The 23,068-nt window shown below is 43.2% G+C and overlaps 1 protein-coding gene and 1 long non-coding RNA gene across 5 annotated transcripts; one reads left to right on the top strand and one right to left on the bottom strand.

The window, feature by feature from the left end:
- The first annotated feature begins 12 nt into the window (after positions 1-12).
- On the top strand, positions 13-20,743 carry LOC114135781 (transcription initiation factor TFIID subunit 4-like). Of its 4 annotated transcripts, none has more exons than XM_028003358.1 (15): positions 13-1,953; positions 5,098-5,231; positions 5,309-5,428; positions 6,229-6,318; positions 6,878-7,000; positions 7,124-7,213; positions 7,336-7,548; positions 9,503-9,644; positions 9,749-9,854; positions 10,885-11,057; positions 11,138-11,268; positions 13,644-13,769; positions 15,726-15,782; positions 15,878-16,000; positions 19,354-20,743. In XM_028003358.1, exons 1-15 carry the CDS (start codon positions 1,191-1,193, stop codon positions 19,516-19,518), a joined length of 2,556 nt encoding a protein of 851 aa, XP_027859159.1. In that variant the 5' UTR covers positions 13-1,190; the 3' UTR covers positions 19,519-20,743. The 4 variants fall into 4 exon arrangements, with proteins under 4 accessions (XP_027859159.1, XP_027859160.1, XP_027859157.1 ...); XM_028003359.1 differs by having other exon boundaries at positions 17-1,953; positions 10,888-11,057; XM_028003356.1 differs by having other exon boundaries at positions 17-1,953; positions 13,641-13,769.
- LOC114135783 (uncharacterized) lies at positions 16,098-19,428 on the bottom strand. The gene is made up of 2 exons (XR_003593656.1): positions 19,318-19,428; positions 16,098-18,139 (listed from the first exon to the last, which is right to left on the bottom strand). It is a non-coding gene; the product is annotated as an uncharacterized LOC114135783 (long non-coding RNA).
- Positions 20,744-23,068: the final 2,325 nt, after the last annotated feature.

Below are 23,068 nucleotides of genomic sequence, written 5' to 3'. Positions count from 1 at the left end.
ATGTCTGCAATCTTCTGTGGGAAATACACTACATGATTTTCTTAAGAGTGTCTTGCCCCAGCTGCAAAAAGGTTCTACATTATTTTTTCAATAAATAATTGAAAACTTATGCAGCTGACAAAGCTTTTCTTTTTCCAAGGCAGGGCTAAGTACCCAAAGGTTCAAGATCTTAAAAACGTCCCTGGATGCAGATAAAAACACATATTATAATTTACTAATAAGGGATTGTTAGATTATTATTAATGCTTTAAAACATGAATATAACAACATTTATTGTTGTGTATAAAAGTCAGCGCGGAGCGTTTAGTCTTAGCTACAAAGCTCAAGACTAAACAGTCATTTTTTAAAAGGGTGGGGCGTCTTTATACGTCTCTGTACAACCGAAACCTCGTTTCGCTGCAGCCATCTTGCCCGGTGCATCCAGCGTGAATAAACTCTGAAATTTGAACATTACGCTTGCAGCAAACCTGGGTATTTATCCACCAAAGGTCACAGGATTGAATTCTGAAAAGGATTATCTGTAGTTTAAGACAAAGTATGGTTTCTAGTATGAAAAAATTCGGTGAAAACATATCGTCCCGGTGAGATGCTATGCCCTCTTCCATTTCTCCCAGAATGACAGCTGAAGCCATTGGTACCGCCTTTTAGTAGACGGAGCAGCCAATCACCGCTCAGAGAGCTCCCCGGTCTGTGGACTTTCGGCCGTTGTGCGCAGGCGCACGTCAGTTAGTAAGTACCTCACTTTTCACAAGCTCGCAGGAGTGCGAAGATGGCGGTTGGCCCCAGTCTGCTGGATGAACTCTTTTCACAGACGGGGGAGAATAAAGCGGTAGTTTGCCATCCTCCACGGTCTGTAGAGTCACAGCTGTCCTTGTTTATTAGTTTGAGTTGGCACGAGGCAGCCGTTAATTACATGGTTATAGTTCCGGGACGGGGGGGTAGCTCGAGCTAATGTCCAGCTGGGACTTGGTCAAGACGGTTGCTAAAGCAGGTACGCCGTAACTACTAATGTTGTTTTCCTTACTTGTTCTCTGGGAACAAACGAGAAGCAAGCGCCGGAGTCTGCAGAGAAAAGCAACAGACGTACAGTAGTCTTCCCCCATCACATTCGAGCGTGTGTTACTCCCGGTTAAACTAGTTGAAGTGCAGAGGGGGGGTCTCCGCTTAGCGAGTTCCCAAATGGTTCAGCCATGGACGCATCGACAGGGAGCACCGACACCAAAAGGGGACACGAGCCGGGAAACCCACTTGTTGTCGGTGACGGTATAAGTTTCCCCCCTAACCAACCGGGGAAAGTGGCCTCATACTCTGTGCAGACTTTTAATGGGAGCCAAACTATGAACTCTCACAAGTCAGGAAGCATTGCCCCTCTGGAGGGGGCGAAAGCGACAAGTGGCACTGGTAACAACAACAGCAGCAGCAGCAGCAGCAGCACTGTGATATCAGCAGCGGCTGTCAGCACCGGAGCAGTGCTGTCAAAAGGGCTGACCGGCGTCTCATTGCCCCCCTCGTCAAACAGTGTCATTCAGACGCCGCTAATGAATTCGGACGGTGTTTCTGCTGCGAGCCAAGCAGCAGGACCCACGGTGACGCTTGTCAGGCCGCCTATGCAAACAGCCGGGTCGGGCACAACTTTGAACGGCAGCAGTACCGCGAGTCCCGCCGTGGCTGCTAATGCGACGAGTCAGACGGGCACTGGCACGCAAAATCCGCCGGTAAACAACGGGCAGCCCGTCAGCGCAGGTTCGCACATCATTAAAGCAGAGCCGCCAACCATGATAATCCAGTCAGCACCACAGCCCGCTGCCGCCGCCCCCAGCTCCATCAGTGCTCCCAGACCTCTTGGCATGTCAGCCGCAGGTGCGCCCGGGATAACAACCCAGATGCTGGCTCCGAGGCTCCCACAGGCCTCTCCGGGACAGCCCAGTGTACACAACATCCAGATACCCCCGGGTAAGTGAGGTTGAGCTGTCTTTTAGCGTTTTATAAGTTATTGCAAGTTTAAACAGAAAACTTATAATGCAAGTTTACCAAATTTATGAACTGCAACTATAACGCTTGTCTTTACAATAAACACATGAAATAATAACACTATAATTGTCATGATCTGTGTCTTTCTGTGTTTATTTAGAGTTTTCTGTCCCCTTAAGTCTCTTCGTTGTCCTGTCCTCCCCTTGATTGTTCCCAGGTGTGTCTCGTTTCTATGATTACCCTCCCGTGTATTTAACTCCACCTGTGTCCTTTGTTCCTCGTCGGGTCCTCGTCAATGTTAGCTTCTGTGTCGTCTATGTCTAGTCAGTTCGTCGTCAGTGTTTCCTTGTGCCTGCTGTTCGTTGTTTTGACTGGCTTTCCGTAATTAAAACATCATATTCATCATACCTGGGTCCGCTGCATCTGCCTCACCACTCTCACCACCCGCATTTCCTGACAGAAGGACCCGACCATACCGAACGGTGAGAATGCAGCATATGGCCCAGCACGACCAGGAGGCATGGTTCCAGCAGCAGTTGGAGTTGGCTCAGCGGGATCTCTACAAGGACGTAGAGATCCTGCCATCTCCGCTGCTGCTGGAGGAGATGGGACTGGACTCAGACTATACCCTGGCATTTAGAAGATGTCAGATCCCACCAGTCACCACCCCAAAGCCCTCCGGATTCGGCCCCCGCCGTTACTCACGCCGGGGGAGACAGCGACGTGAGCCGCCGGTGAACCCGGCCCCTCGTCACCTTCCGGATCCGTCACCTCCGCTGTCAGCCCGGAGACGGCGACGTGAGCCGCCGGCAGACCCGGCCCCTCGTCGCTCTCCGGAGCCGCCACCTCCACGGTCAGCCCGGAGACAGCGACGTGAGCCGCCGGTGGACCCGGCCCCTCGTCGCCTTCCGGAGCTGTCGCCCCCGCAGCCGGTTCCAAGGCTTCGCTGCGGCTCGCCCCCGCAGCCGTTTCCAAGGCTTCGCTGCGGCTCGCCCCCGGAGCCCGTTCCGAGGCTTCGCTGCGGCTCGCAGCCGCTTCCGAGGCTTCGCTGCGGCTCGCCCCCGCAGCCGCTTCCGAGGCTTCGCTGCGGTTCGCCCCCGCAGCCGGGACCGAGGCTCCGCTCCGGCTCACCTCCAGCCGGCGCACCCGAGGCAGAATCAGCCGGCGTTCCAGCCGGCGCACCGGAGGCAGAATCAGCCGGCGTTCCAGCCGGCGCACCCGAGGCCGAATCAGCCGGCGCACCCGAGGCCGAATCAGCCGGCGTTCCAGCCGGCGCACCCGAGGCCGAATCAGCCGGCGTTCCAGCCGGCGCACCCGAGGCCGAATCAGCCGGCGTTCCCGCCGAGACCCCGACTCCCGAGACTCTCTACGTTCCCTCCGAGACCCCGACTCCCGAGACCCCCTGTGTTCCGACCGAGACCCCCTGTGTTCCAACCGAGACCCTGACCCTCTGTGTTCCTCCTGAGACCCCGACTCCCTGTGTTCCTCCAGAGACTCCCTGCGTTCCTCCCGAGACCCCGACTCCCGAGACCCCCAGTGTTCCGACCGAGACTCCCTGCGTTCCTACCGAGACTCCCTGCGTTCCGACTCAGACTCCCAGCGTTCCACCCGAGACCCTGACCTCCAGCGTTCCACCCGAGACCCTGACCTCCAGCGTTCCACCCGAGACCCTGACCTCCAGCGTTCCACCCGAGACCCTGACCTCCAGCGTTCCTCCCGAGACCGAGACCCTCAGCGTTCCTCCCGAGACCGAGACCCTCAGCGTTCCTCCCGAGACCGAGACCCTCAGCGTTCCTCCCGAGACCGAGACCCTCAGCGTTCCTCCCGAGACCGAGACCCTCAGCGTTCCTCCCGAGACCGAGACCCTCAGCGTTCCTCCCGAGACCGAGACCCTCAGCGTTCCTCCCGAGACCGAGACCCTCAGCGTTCCTCCCGAGACCGAGACCCTCAGCGTTCCCTCCGAGACCGAGACCCTCAGCGTTCCCTCCGAGACCCTGCCTCGGGGGGCTCGTCGTCGCCGTCTGTGGGCGGCCCCCGGGACTCCCCGTTGCCACCTCCGGCGCCGCGGGCGACCGCCGGACCGCCTCTGTGGTTCCCGTCTCCAGCGCCGCGGACGGCCGCCGGACCGCCTCTGTGGTTCCCGTCTCCAGCGCCGCGGACGGCCGCCGGACCGCCTCCGTGGTTCCCGCCTCCAGCGCCGCGGACGGCCGCCGGACCGCCTCCGTGGTTCCCGCCTCCAGCGCCGCGGACGGCCGCCGGACCGCCTCCGTGGTTCCCGCCTCCAGCGCCGCGGACGACCGCCGGACCGCCTCCGTGGTTCCCGCCTCCAGCGCCGCGGACGACCGCCGGACCGCCTCCGTAGTTCCCGCTGCCACGGACGACCGCCAGACCACCTCAGTGGTTCCCGCCTCCTTTGCCTCCGCCCACCCTGTGGGTAGTTTTTTTTTTTGTTGTTTATGGACTCTTGGCCCTTCTTGTTTTTCCGCCCACGACTGTGGGTTGTTTTTTTGTTAGTTTGGACTCTGGCCCGCCGTCCGGCACCCCTCCACCCACCCTTGTTGGGTTTTTTGGGTTTTTTTTTTTTTTTCTTGGGCGTCTGGTAGCCGCCCTTGAGGGGGGGGTACTGTCATGATCTGTGTCTTTCTGTGTTTATTTAGAGTTTTCTGTCCCCTTAAGTCTCTTCGTTGTCCTGTCCTCCCCTTGATTGTTCCCAGGTGTGTCTCGTTTCTATGATTACCCTCCCGTGTATTTAACTCCACCTGTGTCCTTTGTTCCTCGTCGGGTCCTCGTCAATGTTAGCTTCTGTGTCGTCTATGTCTAGTCAGTTCGTCGTCAGTGTTTCCTTGTGCCTGCTGTTCGTTGTTTTGACTGGCTTTCCGTAATTAAAACATCATATTCATCATACCTGGGTCCGCTGCATCTGCCTCACCACTCTCACCACCCGCATTTCCTGACAATAATAATACTTTATTTGTATAAAGAAATGTTAGAAAGTGCTTCACAAAATACAAAAATAAAATAAAAAATCAGTGAAGCAGCCCGTCATAATTCACACAAAAATAAAGCATAAGATGCCTTTTTAAGTGTTTTGCTGTCGCTCTGACTCAGCTTTCTGATTCGCTTCAGGTATGGTGCTCGTGCGCAGCGAGAGTGGGCAGCTGTTGGTGATTCCTCAGCAGACTCTGGCCCAAATGCAAGCGCAGGCGCAGGGAGGCATGGCACCTCGGACCGCCACGCCAACAAATGTGTCTGCGGCACAGGTACCGTTAGTGAAGGAAACTGAATAAACTGTAAAACCTTCTAGTTGTTAGTCTGTAATTGCTTCTTTTTGTTTTAGGCTCCTGGAACCACAATCATCAGCCGACAAGTTTCTCCGGGTGCCATCATCCGACCAGGCTGTCCGCCCCCAGTATCACTCGCTGCGACCACTGCTCTTCACAGAGCGCCTATCCTGCCGGTGTGTAGATGCTCTCTACGCACAGGACTCTACAAACGTGTTCTCTTTTAATGATATGGTGCTTTCAAATTTGATTTATATTGTGTATTATAATCCCCAGGATCCTCTGACTGTGTTTCATTAGATGTTTAAGACTTGGAGAAACTGGACTTAATGGGGTTATTGTGAAGGCAGTTGGTCGAATTTAATGTAAAGGTTATCAACGTAAAAATGGATAAATACAATTTAGGCTTTCATTTGAAAATAAATGTAAAATCCATTATCGGTTTCCTTCCGTTTAACGATAATGCAGTACTATGTGTTGTGAAAAATACATTATTGAAAATGACAAAAAAGGAAAATGTCAGGGAATGTGGATACTTTACTAATGTATTATGCACCGTTTAAGCAAACCTAAGCTCTTAATGTGTATTTACATAATTACAGAATAACATATTTATTATGCATTCTATCCAATAGAAATTATTGCTATGTACAATGCATGGCTCAAAACTGCTCATTTGCATTCTGCTTTTGCATTGATACAATTGCTGTGAATACATACATATTTATGTAATTATTGCATAATTGCATAAATATTACGTAATGCAACACAAGGCTGCGGTGGGGTTTTCCCCAGAAACAAAATTGCGAAGAAAAAAACATGTCTGGTTTGCTCTGTGGAGCATTTTACCTGCTGTGCTGTAACAAAATATATTTCTAACCAACTAGGACTTCAAAGTTGTGAGGTTGTCCTCTACAGGCTTTCATTTTGATAAATTTTTTAAGACACACGTTTGTTTGTTTTTGTCTCTTCCCAGAGCTCTGTAGGGGCCACAGTGCCAGGACTGGCCCCTAGAACGCTCACTCCAACACCTGGGACCACGGTTACCTCTGTAACTGTGAGCAAGGTAAGAAGTGCTCACTTCAAACACTTCTTTCAAAAGGGCTTATAGGGGTGGTAGTCCAGAGCTCCAATTTTCTTTTTTTGGGGCGGGGGGATAAGGAGTTGCACAAATTTTTATTTTTCATAAATTCATGTGTTTTACAACCATTTACTGTACGTAAGAGTCATACATCAAGTGAGTTGTGATAATAATTTGGGCTTTTCTTTATGAATATAAACAGCACTCAAGTATTAGCAAATGATGAAATAATAGCATTTTTTTGTTTGTTTTTTATTTTTTGGGCAACAACATGGAGCTACTGGTCAATGGACGTGTTAAATCCACCATCATCAGTTGGTATCATCAATTTATAAATACGACTGCCTATTAATGCACTGTAATTTTCATTAGCGAAAGCACTTTTCTTTTAGTGGATAGTGCACCAAAACGGTTTCCAGCCCAAAAGGCCCACATCCGTGTAAATCCAGTCATGCACACTGATTATTTTGTCCTGTGACGTACACCGTTGTTATTTTGAGTCTTCAGGCTTGTTTAAAATGCGGATCGTCTCTGTTTGCCATAGGAGACAATGGAGAATGTAAAGAAATGCAAGAACTTCCTGTCTACACTGATCAAGCTGGCATCCAGCGGGAAACAGTCCACAGAGACTGCAGCAACTGTGAGGGAGCTGGTCAAAGACCTGCTGGTGAGTATGCCTCATACAGTGACATTTACATTTGCAATTGTGAAAAATCCCCCTGAGACACTAACAAAGTAAGAAAGTATATTCACGTAAATGTAAACCCTTCGATTTTTGCTGTTTTCCCAGGAAGACAAGCTGGAAGCTGAAGAGTTCACCAGCAGATTGTACAAAGAGCTTAATTCCTCACCCCAACCATACCTAGTGCCTTTCCTGAAGGTGAGAACGCCCATGTATTTCTGTCACGTTTAAACCTTTCAGCCAACAGCAGCACACTTTAAGGTTGTTACTATGCTACGGCTGCACCTTAAATAATTTGCCTACTTTTATTAATTTGGTAGAGAAGCCTTCCAGCCTTGAGGCAGCTCACCCCAGACTCGGCAGCTTTCATCCAGCAGAGTCAGCTTACTCAGCCGGCCTCAGTGGCCGTCTCCTCCACCTCAGCCATGTCCACCACGGTGGTCCTGGGCCCCGCCCCCCGCCTCATGACTCCACCACCAGGCAGCAGAGCCCAACTTCAGCAAACAGTCAGTCAAGGACAGACTACGTCACTGGTAACAATGCACAGCATTAATCTCAGTGTTTCATAGCGATTACAGCGTAAAACCTGAAGAAAGTCATTCCACACTATGATGATTGTTGATGAACCGTGTCGACTCAAATGTCTTGTTCAGTCATAGCCGTAAGAGTGTCGGCAAAAAAATGTGATGTTCAATCTCCTCGCCTTTCGTGCCAAAATTTGTGCTTTTGAAAATACTCAGTTGGCATAAAAATCTTAGTTTACCATTATTAAAAGTGTAAAAATATAAAATAGCTAATGATAAAAACAAAATAGTCAAATTTTTCTAGAAAAAAAGAGCCCTAAATCGTTTCAGAGCCAAAGCATTAAGTGTCTCATGTTTCTGTAAATGAAAAAAAAGCATGCAACTTCTCAAATCTTCAAGATTCTTGTATTGCAGTCCGGGCTCAAGCAAAGGGCCACATTGGTCCAATGGTCAAACTTTGAACACTTTATTAACTCATTTATTAACTTATTAGCTTTATTAACTCATTATCTTCAAACACCTCCAGCTGTAACAAACTGTAAATGCATTTCTCCAGTGCAAAAGAGAAACAAATCTCTTTCTTCAATCTCAAAAAGCCAGCAGGATAATGAATAAACTTTGACCCCAGTTGACCTTTTTTTTCTTTTTTTTTAACTCCTAGGAGTGGTTTTTGTCTCACAGGCTAAACGTCTCTGCTCCTATTTTTCCTGTCGGGATGAAAAGCTTCTGGCAGAACTTCAGATTATTTCTTTGAGGACACTGAAAACATAACTCAGTTATCAGTTTGAATTCCTAAAAAAAGGCTTTAGTGAGAATGGATGCTGAAACAAAAAAACCTACACTCGATTAAAATTATTTTATTAATATTTCCAAAAATGTTAGCTGATTTTATTCATGTGTGAGCTCTAAAATGAGTGATTTTCAACATGTAGGTCCCGACAGTCCAAATCGGCCTAATCTTAAATAAAAATGAATGCAAACTTCAAGTAGAGGAGCATCCTAATGAACCGGAGCAATGTAACTACAGCTTGCTACAGTTGATTATTTTACACTATAATAATCTGCACTGGTGTTAAATCTAGGATGCCGCCATCTAAATGTTTCCCCATTTTGGAAACATTGTTGAATGTGATATTTTCTATGTTCAACTTGTGTTTTGTGCTCGTCTTCACCGCTCGGCTTTAATGAAACCGTTTCTCCCTGAAGCCGTTCTTTCCATCGTCTCGAATCAAGCCGAGCTAAACAGGCCACACAAACAGAAGGGGGAGTGGGGGGGGGGGGTGGGGGTGGAGAACAGTTAGTTTTATTGAGAGTGGGCGGTGCACTGCTGGGGGTGGGGGTGGGGGGGGGTGGAGTACAAACATAACATATGGCAAATCTCTACTCATCACTCTATAAGCATCTGATGGGTCCAGAATTACAGTTGTGTATTTTTTAAAATGTTATTTGTTAAGTAGTTTTGAAAGGTAAAGGTATATAGCACATTTTCAGCAACAAGGTAATACAAAGTGCTTTACAGGAATTAAAAGGAAATACAAACAAAATAACAAACCAAAAGAAAGAGCAAGAGAAGAAAAGGTATCTAATGTTGATCTAAAGTATGTAAACTAGGTGCTCCTGTTCAGGGTTGTTAAGTATCATCTGGTCTAATCCCATTTCTAGGTCGGAAGAACAGGAGTCTAGAGAGTGGTCTAATAATGTTGATCCAAAGTATCTAAATTAGATAAACTATATACTCTTATTCAGGGTTGGTAGATAGGTATAAGTAAGTATCCTCTGGTTTTATTTCATTTTCTGGGTTGGAAGAATAGGAGTCTAAAGCGTAGTTACTGAGGTAGTTTTTCTGGATTCTAAGTTTGAAATGGGGAGGAAAAACACTACATGCTTTTGCCATGTGCGTTGCATGGAATCAATAGCTGCCATTTGATCTGGTTATAATGTGTGAGTATTAAATCCCCCTCAGGTTCTCCAGCCTCAGCAGCAAAGAGCAATGCTGAGACCTCAGGTAACTCTACCAACCGCCCCCATGATGGCTCTGCGGAATCAAACCCCGGGTCGCATCATGGTGGGACAGCAGCAAGTGCAGCTTAAGGAGCTGCAGCCAGGTGAGGCGTCACCCTGACAACGCCATTGTTTTGTTTCTGTGTCCTTCTGCATCCACGTAGTTTATTCTGTCATTTCCCCTCCCCCCCTGCTACCCACATTGCAGCGGTTCAACTGAGACCCGAGGTGGCACTTGTTTCCAGGCAAGTCTCCGCCGTCGCCTTGACGCAGGCACAGAAGAACAAGCTGAAAGAAGCGGGTGGCACTTTCAAGTGAGACTCTTCATCTCTTTTCCTGCTGCTGGTACCGTGCCTTGCGAAAAGCACAGATGCCCTTTGAGCATTTTCAAAAAAGTGTCGAGTCACAACCCACAAATTATTATTTGGGATTTGGTCCTAAAACGAAAAGGCACCGACAGTCATAAAATTTGACTTCTTCAGGCATTAGAAACTCTTTTTTTAAAATTCATCACCCAAACTCTTTTATTGAATCAGTCTTACACAGAAGTTGGTAAGGTTTTCAAGCTGGAATACGAAGATGAACCCAGAGTGATAGAACACGACAGACCCAGCTGTTTCATGAATGACATGAAATGGGCACATTTGTAAAGTCGAAGGAAAAATATACATGTTTCAGAATTATCTCTGTAAATGAAAATCTGAAATGTCTCTCACACATTTCTATTTAGCCTCCTTCATTACTTTTCACTCATTATTGCATTTGAAACTTTTAAATTATTGTCCAGAAACCAACAGCCGTAGGAAAGGCATGTATCAATCCTCTTTTTTTTGTATGTTTCATGTTTTTTTTTGTTTGTTTTAAAGTAAAAATAAAATGATTGTTCGTTAAAATAACCAAAAATTTTCTAATGCAGGCCTTCATTAAACATTTTTAAATTGTCTGTTCATAAACAAGTTTTAGTCTATAACTGTTTTGTATTTAGCTTCATTCATCTTCCTATCAACTTTGACCGATTTGAAGAAAAACATTCCCACAGCATGATCCTGCCACCACCATGCTTAGTAAAGGGGGCTGACTTTTTGAATGCTAATCCGCATTTAATTGGCCTTCAAGGTCAAAATGATATACTACCTTATCACATTAAATCTAAATAAAATACACTACAAAGTTTCCAATCGGCATACATAACTCTGCACTCGCCGTCATAAACAGTTCTGTCTTAATATAATTTTGTGAAGAGAGATGAATGTAAAATTATTGCAGAAAAAGCAAATAAGTCTTGCCGAACAACAACGTTGACTGTCAGATACTGTAACCACAACACGTCTGCTTCTGCATCAGCAGAGATGACGACGACATCAACGACGTGGCCTCCATGGCGGGAGTGAACCTATCAGAGGAGAGCGCTAACATCCTGGCAACTAACTCCGGACTCGTCGGCGCGGTGACGCATTCCTGCAAGGACGAGGCCTTCCTCTCCTACGCCTTGCTGCAGAGGAGAATGCTGCAGATCGGTGAGGCTCTAGTCCTTCCTGATCGTACGAGATCCTCCGATCGGTCAGTCTCTCACCGCACCGTTTGTTTCGTCCTCCAGGTATGAAGTATGGCGTTACGGAGCTCGGCACTGAAGTGGTGAATTACATCTCTCACGCCACCCAGCAGCGACTTCTGAACTTACTTGAAAAAGTCTCCCATGTAGCCCAGCAGAAAAACATCAACTTCAAGGTTTGTTGATGAATTACACCAAGTCAAGCTTATTAGCAGAGCGCATTTCATCACCAAGGCAGCTCAAAGTGACTTATATCAGTGGTCCCCAAGCCCCCGGTACCGGTCCGTGGACCAATTGGTACCGGGGCGCGCAAGAAATAATTAAATATTTCCGTTTTATGTATTATTTGAGTCTGGAGGAGCTTTTATTTTAAAAATCCTTTAACCAGATTCTCTTGGTTACGTCTTGCGCGCCAACATTGAGCCACAAGCAGCAAAATGAGTAAGAAACAGATCAGATTCTTTGGAAAGTTTCTTTGCGAGCGGAAAAGGCGCAGAGAAGAGACAGGAGAATGGATTTATCCCGGCAGGTGATTCCCACAGTCCAAGCCCGCTCTGCATGATATGGTGACCGGCTCGTTAATGAGGGAACGAACCCTTCAAACTGCTTCACTACTTAGATACCAAGCACGCTGTGCATAAGCAACACTTCGGGTGTCATTGTCTCTCATCACTCCCAGATGGGACCGTCTCGTTGCAGAGAAACGAGCTCAGGGCTCCCATCGTTATCGTGAGTTAAAATTTTCACAAAAGTAAAATGTTTGTTTTTGTGGCGCATCTGTATCTTATTTTGAAGGGATATGTAAACGTTACCATAGTGACCAGAATCATAGAGCGTTAGGGCAGCGGTCAAGACTAGAGGAGAGGAGAGGAGCTTGTGAGTTTTAGGTCTGGTTCACATGGCAAGATTTAAGGATTATCGGCCGATTTTCCAAACCTCTGTGACCACAGAGACCTGATAAAGGTACAACAGGTTCGATCAGTTCGTGTGTCCAGCCACACGGCAGGAGCAACACACCACACACGAACCGATTAAACTCACGAACATTCAGTAAAACCCCCCAACATACCATACGTGAATTTAGAATAATCAAACACGGATGACGATGTAGATCAATAGTGATAGTTTGTGGCTGATTTTAAGTGATAAAAGACGTAACAAAAAGAAAAGGAGTTTGATAAAAGACGACGGGAGCAGCCATAGTGTTTGCTGCACTATGATTTGGAGGTGAGCTATGTTTTTTGTAGTTAATATTTTTAACTGAATAAACATATAATAAACATATAAAAATTACCTCTATATATAGTAATAAACATTTCCACATATCACCTCTGATGTCCACCGGACTCTCAGTTGCTCCATGTCAACTGTCTGGGATTCCCCTCCGTTCTTACGTCACCACACTTTCTGATTGCCTACCTGTCACATTCAACAGGCTGCGTTCTCGCTCCCAGTCAGGGAAAACCTCACAGGCTGCGATAATCGGGCCAAGACAATGTTGAATATGCCTGATTTTAGATTGGGCATATTCAACACATCACCATGTAACACACCACACACTGCAGGACGTTGTAAGAATGTCGTAAAGGGAAAATCGGGGCAAAAAAAAAAAGAAAAAGGCTTTAGCTGGAACGCCAACATGCAGAAGCATTATCAGACCCCCCACCCCCTTCCTGCAGCAAAATTGCCAAGTCTTGACCGGTCCACGGTACTAAAAAGGTTGAGGGCCACTGTCTTATATCATAATATAGAACCAGTTATGAAACATAACCATTACATTTTGTCAGATGCCATCATCAAAATCACCATTACACATAAAAAAATGTTGATCAGTGTTCCATTTACCATTAATCAAAAGTAACTTTAAACAGGTGGTTGTTTGGCCTTGATTTAAAGGAACTCAGTTTGTTCAACATTAGTGGGGCATAGAAGCTTAATGCTGCATCTCCACCAGATTTCTTAAAGGGACAGCTGCTTTGAGCTTCCCCTTTAAGGCAGCTCTTCAAAAACATACTGGGAGTGTTGCCTTCATTCTTTCATGCATGTTAGAGAAATCCTTTAATCTCCCATGGCTACCATTTAGTTGTACAAAGCGCCTGGATGGACCTAGCCGTCCCTCCTCAGAGACGCTGGTTCCGAGCTGCCACTTCACAGATCAGCCCTCCCCTGTGACTTTTTCACTCAGCTCCTTCAGACTAGCCAGCAGCAATTAGCAAACACCTGTTGGAACTGCTGAGCTCATTACATAAGCTCCTTCTCAGTGCAACGCTGATAAAAAGGTTGTTAAAGGGTTAACAGAGTAGCCATGTTGTGATGACTTCCTGAAGGAGGCGTTTCAGAAAGAGCAGGATCTTCTTAAAGAGAAGGAGGCCCAAATTCAAGGTGTTAAATTATGTCTTTTTTTTTTTTTTGACATGACTGAAGGCAGCACAGTTACTTGATTGTGCCATAAATGGAAAAAAAAAACATAATACGGCTTCAAAATGATTACCAGTAGGTTCAACATTGACTTCTTCTGATGTAGCATTGTATCGACGCCGTCTTTTAGCAGGAGGATGACAGCTATGAGCAGAGCAGTGACGTTCGGACTCAGCTGAAGTTCTTTGAGCAGCTCGACCAGCTGGAGAAGCAGCGGAAGGAAGAGCAGGAGAGGGAGATCCTGCTGAAGGCAGCTAAGGTACGCCATCATGAATCTAATTAACGAAACCTGTCGCTTTTCTTCATTAACACACGTTAATGCCTTTTGTTGCCTATTACAGTTTTGTGTTCACCATAAACAGCTGTCTTAAATGTTTTGCCTACATCCGACATTTTAGTCACTCAACAGCTTTTCAGTTGACTCGAGAGCGCCGTGCGGTTTGACCCCAGGGTCAGCTGGGATTGATTTATGACTCGCCCGCAGGGAGCCCGCTGTCAGCAAGCGTCCTAATTGGTATTTGGGTTGAATTTCTAACATCAGATTTAACCACATGACATTAAATAGGTAATGATCCATAGATTTTAGTTTGTTGAAGCCAGAATGTGTAAAAGCTCGCTGACGCTATAAGAGTAAGCTTGAAGAAAACAAACCCTCTCTGTGTTTCAAAGTTTACATTTGAAGACTTCTGGTTGTTGCTGTTTTGTTAAGAACGACTTCAACTGTCCAGGATTTCTGTGGGGACTTAAAGTCTGAAACTGAGTCAGAGCCCTTAGTTTTAGGACTTTACGTTCGAAGTCGTAAATTCCTGCTCTTGATACTGGCTCATTGTAGTTTGTTGGTGAATTTAAATCCCAACATGCTACTTTTGTTAACCAATAGGAGCTCCTTTGTCATGAGGAATCTGTGCATTTAATAAGGTTTAGCTTGGTCACAGGGTTTTAAATTGTTGGTTATATTCATGGTCAGTAACCACTTTGAAGCTTACTGTACATGAACATATCCCAATGTATTATTGAAACATTAATTTATTTAGGTAAAAAGTGAAACCTGTACTATATCTATCCGTTATTCAAACAGTGATGTGTTTGAAGTGTTTTTTTTCTATTAATTTTGATGATTGTTGCTTGCAGCTAATGAAAATCCAGTTTCACAGAAAAATTAAAAAGGACCAAATAAAAAGAATTTCTAATAGAGATTCATAGGGATGCAACTAACAATTATTTTAGTAATCGATTATTCTGACGATTAATCTGATTTAAAAAAATTAAAATGGGCTCATTCTACAGATTTTTCATTTTACACTAGAAATACATTAAAGGATGCCAATAAACAAATAGTTCAGTTTTTCAATAAGAACATAAACATTTTATTGCCTAAAATGAAAATGAAGTTTACTAAATGATTTCTTTAGTAAATTTGAACCGGATGATGCTAAAGCTTTACCACTTGAGGTATAACTATTAATCGAATACTAAATTAGTTGACGATTATTGATTAATTGGTTCAGCCCTACAGGTATATCCATATACTGCAGTCTAAAGTTCAGCTCATAGTTATCTGTACACCTGGCCTATTTTGTTTTTAAATGACTGTCATAATACTCAGAGAGTTGTTTCTGATAGAAATCAAGGCAGCCATCTCTCAAAAGGGAATTTAGTAATGTAAAAAGGAGTATCAATCTAAAAATATATAAATTTTGTGGGTTTTTTTATGGGTTTTTTTAACATTTTGATAAAACAAACATAATTTCAAATACTATGAAAAGTCTCGTCTGTAATCAGGACAATCTTTCTGATAATCCCTAATTTGTTGGTATTTACAGTAATAATTTGTGGCGATACGCTCTAACTTTTTTATTGTTGTTGTTGAAAGGCCTCTTTGCCATAACCCTAATCTCCACAAATTCTCAATCATGCTTAAGTCGATCAAAGTGACTTCAGAAATGAAACCTGTTATTGCCATCATTTAGCACATACTGTATGTCTGCTTGTTTGTCGTGTTACATTTCTGTCTTTACCATAAACAGTCGACTTAACACATGTTCTGCCTACAACTGTGACTCCGCTGAGGTTAGATTTAACAAGTGGTTTTAAGTGGTGCAGCACGTCAAACGCTTGATTATTTAATAAGAGCTTTTAATTGACACCACTTGCCTTTTAATTATCTTGTGCAAAAATAAGTGGATTTTTTTTGCCTGTTTTTTCTTTTTTTCAGTCCCGTGCGCGGCAAGAGGACCCGGAGCAGCTGCGTCTGAAACAGAAGGCGAAAGAGGTACGAGTTGAGGCGGAGCACAGTCTGCAGGTCTCTCTGTCACGTTTACGGCTGATTCAGTTTAAGGTGAGTGTGTGTGTGTGTGTGTTGTCCAGATGCAGCAGCAGGAGCTGGCTCAGATGAGACAGAGGGAGGCCAACCTGACTGCTTTGGCAGCCATTGGCCCCAGGAAGAAGAAGAAGAACCTGGACTCTCCATCCTCATCTGCTTCAGCTGAGGTAACAATGAAGACGATAATTAATGTTTGCACGATTTATGCCTGTGCACCTGCAGCATCCATGGCCGGATGCATTAGGTTTCTGGGTCATCTCTCTCGTCTGTCTGTTTTTTTTTCTCCAACCTGTCCTGTTTTTATTACCGCAACATCAGGGAAAAACGCAAAAGGATTAGTTGGAAAATATTCTGTAATTGCATGTTTTGGTTATTATTTGACAGCACAACTCAGCCATAGTTTTCACACAGTGCCTCGCAACCAATATTTAGAGCATCTAAACTTTTTCTCATAGTCAAAAACTTTTATGCATTTAAAAATATCTAGTAAACAAAAAGTGTCACATAATTGATATTGATAATTGTAAAAACGATTCATGGCTTTCAGTTGCAAGTCTTTTGAGGTATGTTTCTTCTGGTCTATAAAATCTGGAGACTTTTAGAGGCTGCTTGTTGTATGCGTTTTTTAAAAAACAGACGTCTTTTTGCCAGTAATTCAAAATGACCAGATTTATGGATTTATGCAGCTCCTCCAGAGTTATATTGGCCCATCTGACTTCTTCTCTGATTAATATTTCCCTTGCCCAGACTTGTCAGTTTAGGTGGACAATCAAGTTTTGATACATTTGTGAACTTAAAAATCATTTCGCCTACCATTTATAATTGTGTCCAATTTTGTGTTGGCCTATCATAATTCTGTCACGATAGCAAATTTTGCTGGACCATAAATTATGCCAGAAAGTATCACGATAAACAATAACATTGTCATTTTGAGAACATTTTCAACTAATATAATAATAATAATACTGACATACTAATGCAAGAACACCATCTCAAAAATCAAGAACATTTAACACTGGAACTGGAAAACATTTTAAATATCCAAGATAACTAAACAAAACAACTGAGACAACAATAATTAAAATAGATTATGAAGCATCTGGAACCATTCGAAAAAAATATGAATCATTCCTCTTGGACAGGGAAAACAAAAGAGCCAAGTAGAATTTTTATATGGGAAAAAAGTGCAAACTAACTACTTCATAGTGGATGTCAAATGTTTCCAGTGTTTATCAAAATGGCGGCTTTTCAACAATATTAAAAGGGAAGTGTCTTTTTAAAGATTATTGTCCAAGTTGAAATGATCAAGCTCATTTTTAATTTAGCGTGCGATGAATTGATTTATTGCTTGTCGTGACAAGATCACCCCATCACAAACTAAAATTAAAAAAAAGTCACACTGACGTTTGAGGTTGTAATGTGATTAAAACGTTAACAAAAGAGATATGAATACTTTAGCAAGGCACTGGTATCAACAGATCCTTTCTGGGAGTCACTGAGTGTATTTATAGCTCCAGTTTGAAACATTCTTTTTGTTAATGGTTACAAATGTTAGCGGTGAGAGTCGAGCCTGCTTCCCGGTGGCTGTGTTGGGGATAGACAGCTGAATTTGTCAGCAGCTGTCACCGGCAGTTCTCACCAACTGCTCTGCGTCTCGAGCAGAGAAGCGTGCAGAGTGTCGCCTCTCATTAGGTCAAGCAGAACTCTGTTCTCACTGCAGCCGTCAGCTGATTCCTGTAAACACACGTCGCATCATAACAAGTTCGATTAAAGTACGTCTAATGAAATGACACATTCATTTTAGACTTTCATCCTTTATTCTCCCTGTTCTTGTGAAGAAAAGCTTTTTTTCAATCTTTTTTTGGAGGAAACTGTTCCCTGGCCTTTGAGAATTTGCCCTTCCTGCTGCTTTTAGTGCAGTTTAAAGTTACAGCTAACGCTTTATGGCATACTTGGAAAGGTGTCACTTTTTTTAAAACCGCAAAATATTCACATTGAATTTTCACCTCGCTCTAAAAGGCGTTTAAACGTACCTTTTTTTTTATTACCTTCTATCTCCTTTAAATGATTTTACTTCTGCTTTGCCAACATAATCATTCGTTTTGATTGAGCTAACGGTCTTTATGAGCTCCCTCGCTCATCGCTGATCAGTGTAATCTGCTTGTCTTTGGACCGTGGGTGGAATCTGGAAGAGAAGTGTGCTCAGAAGAACATGCAGGCTCTAACCCAGGGAAAGCTCCGGCCATATGGTGCTTTCTGTCCAAACACTCAGTTTGCTCTCTGATGCTCAATTGTACGAGTAAAAGCTGGAAAAAGCAGAGTATCAGGAAAAGAGTTCAACGGTTTTTGTCACTCATTTTAGAAAGTGGGACTCATGTATTATATGGATCTGTTACACATAGAGTAAAACATTTTATGCCTTTTTTTCATGTAATTATGATGATTATGGGTAAATGATGATGAGAATCTAAAAAGCAATAGCTGTGTTTCCATTGCAAATGTGCGCAAAACTTTGTCAATATTCTGCTAATGTAACAAAGAACTCTGTTGTCTTCTCAGTCTTTTCCATCAGTAGTAACAACCTGTCGTTTGTGTGACTCGTGTGATGCCAAAGAAGTGTTTGCAGGACTGGAGTTTGACACCTCTGCCTTAGATAATTCCAAAGTCTTGGAAAAGTATTCATACTGTTTGAACTTTTCCACATTTTGTCACTTTACAATCCCATGAGACCTAAATACAGGTTTCTTGGTCGATATAAAAATTCCTAAATGAAGAATTAACACCAAAATTGTGCATCAGTCCAAACCAAACAACACCCACAGTAAAACTTTTTGGTGGCAGCATCATTTTCGGGGGATAAAATAAGCTGTTATACAAACCAGGGTGTCTACTCATCCTTAAAAAGTCTTAAATTGATGTATCTAAAATGAAGGCCTTAAAATCTCTTAGAAAAACGTAATATGGTCTTTGATATACTAGTCACATGTCTTAAATTGTGTCTTAGCAGCAGGATTAAATCTCAGGCAAAAGTTTGAGTTAGGCTCAGACATCTTCTTTGCTTCACTGTTGAGGCTACTGGTAACTCACAGCTAATGTACACTTGCTAGCTAGCTAGCTTTTTGCATCCGTTATGGGTAAGTGGAAATTTACCACCAAATGGACGATGTTTGTACATTTCTGTTGAGATACAGGCCTTGCGGTACAGTCTTAAAAAGTATTAAATTTGAGTTGGTAAAAACCTGCAGAAACCCTACAAGTTGTACACCGACTGCTTTACATTGCATCAAAGTGTCATATTTTAAATGTTATCCAATGAAAAGACATAAGGTATGTACAAAAATGTAGTGGGTGTACTCACTTTTGTAGCACACTTTTTTTCACTGCACAGTTATGCACTAGTATGTTTGTAGTTGTCACTACACTAGTGTCACTAGTACGTCACTAAACGCGGAGATGTTGTCATGCGCCGTCAGGATCAACTCACCGTTTCCTTCTTCCTTAACTTTTCCACATCTTTCAGGGATCCGGAACAGGCTCGTCTCTACCCGGCACCGTTGGTTCCTCCGGCTCCAGACTCACTCGGCAGCGCATCACGCGTGTCAATCTCAGGGACCTGCTCTTCTGCCTGGAGAACGAGAGATTTACCAGTCACTCTCATTTCCTCTACAAGGGCTTTCTCAAATAGCCTTGATGTTAGAGAGAGCGAGAGAGAGTAGGACTAGAGGGGAAAGAGGGAGCGACGTGAGTGGAGAGACCAAAACGCTCCCACTTGGAAATGACTCCTTTGGGTAAAAAGGAGAGGAGATGATCTATTTGGTGAATTTAAAGGTTCTTTAGGTTCACCTGCTATCATAAAATACAATCGTAGCCATACTGGAAGGCCTCTCTACCTCTCTCCTCAAGCGATGCCTCTTTTCCTTCAGAGCAGTCGTTCACTAATGCCCCTTTATCTGCCCTGTTAAAACCTTCTTTTCTTTCAAGATGGTGCAAAAGTAAAACGTGTTTTATGAAGGTTTTATTTTGTGTGAACAAAAGACATAATGTACAACTGTGCACTGTATCATAGTTTGGTTTATTTTCTGAATATTCGTATGCAAGCTAGGCTTTAAAGCTATGAAAATCACTTGTATTAGACAACCGGTTTGTTTATGTTTTTCCTTTTTTTCTTGAATGATGATCTCGTTCTAGTTTTTGTTGATTTTTAGTTTGAACTCCAAACTGTGTAACCTGCTGAGTTGCCTTCCTAACTTTGAATAAGCCATACAACCAATTCTCACACAATTAACCCTGCTGTAAGCTCACTCTGTTCATCTCCATTACCTTGCGGCATATTTAAAATTTACATTGTATTTATTTACTAAAAATCAAAGTTTAAATTAATGTTTAGCTATTTATTTATTATGTGACGCTTCAAGTGTGTCCTATTGCTTAAAGCTGAAAAAATAAAATAAAATAAAAAGTACATCCACAACAGGATATGTTTGAAATGACATTTTAGATTTCAGATGCTTAGAGTTGGGTGTTCTTTATGTTAATCTATCCTTTCGATTTAAACTTACAATTTCTAATACTAATAGTTTTTCAGGCTTCTAACCTTTGTTGCTATACCAAACTTCTTCTTCTTCTTCTCCTGCAGTCTATTTCTGTTGCCTCCCAACACACATTTTTACTCCTGTTGCAAGCTGACAGCGGTAATGTCACATTACTGCTTTGGTGTGCTACTGGACAGCCCTGTAGGTCTTTAGCGTGTTTGTCTTAAGAAACTAGAGTTTCTTCTTGTATATTTGTAAATGTTTCATCTAAAGTTTTACATACGATTTTGTATAGAATTTAAAATTTACGCCTACTGCATCAAGAAAATCTAAATTTCTCTATTGAAAAGTTTGAATAAAGGATGATTTTACATATTCCATGTATTGATGATTTTTGCTTTGCTTTTCACCAGGGGGCAGCATCTAAGTATGTGCTGCATGTCTACACGGACTTATGCATACTATGGTGTATTTAATTGCATGAGAATCAGCATTAGCAAGCTACCGGACGGAGATAGTAGCTTTTCATAGGTTTACATGTTGGTTTGTGAATTCTTATGCCATTCTACTCGCAGCATTGCAGTTAAGAGCACACTTGTAAGACAATACACTATTTATCTGTTTATTTAAGTTTTACGAGGTTTCTATAGAATAATGCAAAGGAAGTCAATCCATATCCATCTGTCTAGCAAGAAAGTGATGCAGTCAACTTCACGTCTTGTGAGGACAGAACACACCCATTCGACAAATTCCCATCGGACAGGTTTTTAAATTTTTTTTTGCCAAGTAAATAATCAGTTTTCTTTTCTCAACAAAAAAACAGTTGCAGTACACAGCTCCAGATACACATACCAATCCATAAATGGAAATGCATTTGTGCTTTAAGTAAGGCAGGGCTCCAAAGGCTCTTCTTGTGTCAAAGAAGTACGTCATAAAATTACTTTTCTGCTTTAAATACAATTTGAAAGTGCACACGTAAAAACAATTTTGATGCACTTTTTTTTTTTGGTCTGTATGTTTTTCTGAACGACGTTTTGTATGGTCTTGCTGTTAATAATATGCAACTTTTCTTCTTCCCACTATCCAAATCCATTTACACCAGCTGTGAAGTTGGAATTCACTTAGGGCTTGTTGAGCTGTGATTTTTGTCTCCTCCAGATCTGTGACTCTGCTATGATGCACCAGGGTGAGCTAAGCAGAGCCCAAAGTTCACTCTTGCCTTCAGGAATGCCATGTAATGTTCTTCCCACAAACAGTCCTAAAATATTCATCTCACCTACATTTTCGTCAGCTGCGGGTTTGCTCAGCAAAAACAAGAGAAAGGACAACTCCTGCAGTGATTTATGACTAAAAGCAGAGAATTGCTCAGCCTAATCGATAGATATGGCATGACATATGAACTTCAAGTCTCCTGCTGTTTTATTGGACGCCTCAGCTGTCTTACTCTGGCTGTGCGCGCCTCCCTCTTCATCATCAATCTTGAACCTGATGTCTCTTTCTGCACCCCTCTTCGCCAGAGAAGCATGACTCATCTGAATTAAAGATGGACTCTGGACTCGCCATCGCTCACCGCCTTCAGATGGCTTTGCCACATGCGGAGATTCTCTAAATGATCCTCTTGCTAACAAGTATGTGGACAAACAACACTTGAAATAGTATGGGTTTGCAATTTTACGAGACAATCCTGGGTGTTTTTTGGGGTTTTTTTTTGGTGGATCAGTAGGAGATGTTACAAGCAGTGCTGCCCTCCAAAGCTTGCTTAAAACAAATAGGCTTTTACTGACGTCTTTGCTTGGACGTAACCTTGCAAAGTGTTTTATAACCGTGAAATGAGCACTAATACGTGTAAATTTTCTATACAGTTACATTACAAACAAGCTGAGTGAAAACTATATAAAGCCTTTAAAGGGATAGTTTGACTTCTTTTTAAAGCTTTTTTTGTAAAGTCGTGATTAGATGAAGACAGTCTACCTTTAGTAGACAGCGGTGTTATTAACTTCTTTAGTTTAAAAAATAAAGAAAAAACCCGAATGACCTTGAGGAAGGCCACAAGTTGAAATATGAAGTTGTTTATTAGTACTTCAAGTCTTTCCCTCACCAGATCTTTGACCCTCTCCATGTACGTAAGGGTCACTGTGAGGTTATGCCAAAAACCATTTGGATTTCTCGGTCAGGAAAACAGAAATAAACTAATAATCTTGGGCTAATTAAGACTATTGTGCATCCAGTCTTGGCTATATCAATTCTGAAGGCAGCTACTGATCTGATTAATGGTAGGCCGGCGCTGGCAAATGAGAACAGACTATTTTTGGGTTAGCATTGAAGAGGCTAACAGCTGGTAGGCCTAAACTGGTCACTGGCTGGATTGGACTTTTTTCTTTTCTTTTTAAGAAAGCTGTGTCAAGAAAAATGGTTGACATACAATATCTGTAATATCTTGGAGTGTATAAAAGTTTCAAATAAGAGTTTTACAAAGTGTTGGAAATTCAACCTGTCCTAGGTTCTGGACTGACAAGCAAATAGCATTTGTCCAATGGTAGAATTTCTCTCTTGTCTGCAAACAAGCTTAGATAAAACATAATTTTACTGCAGGTGACGGGCAACAAACCGTCCATTTATAGATTTCCTGTGGTTTCCAGTTCTAAAGGCATTTTGTTCACTCTCTTAACTCTTGAGCAAACTGTTGACTGTGGACTTTAGGAA

The sequence above is a fragment of the Xiphophorus couchianus genome, chromosome 20 (assembly GCF_001444195.1).
Source record: "Xiphophorus couchianus chromosome 20, X_couchianus-1.0, whole genome shotgun sequence".
In the NCBI taxonomy this organism is placed as follows: domain Eukaryota; kingdom Metazoa; phylum Chordata; class Actinopteri; order Cyprinodontiformes; family Poeciliidae; genus Xiphophorus; species Xiphophorus couchianus.
Note: the sequence above shows the minus strand (reverse complement) of the source record. Positions and strands in the feature narration are given on the sequence as shown.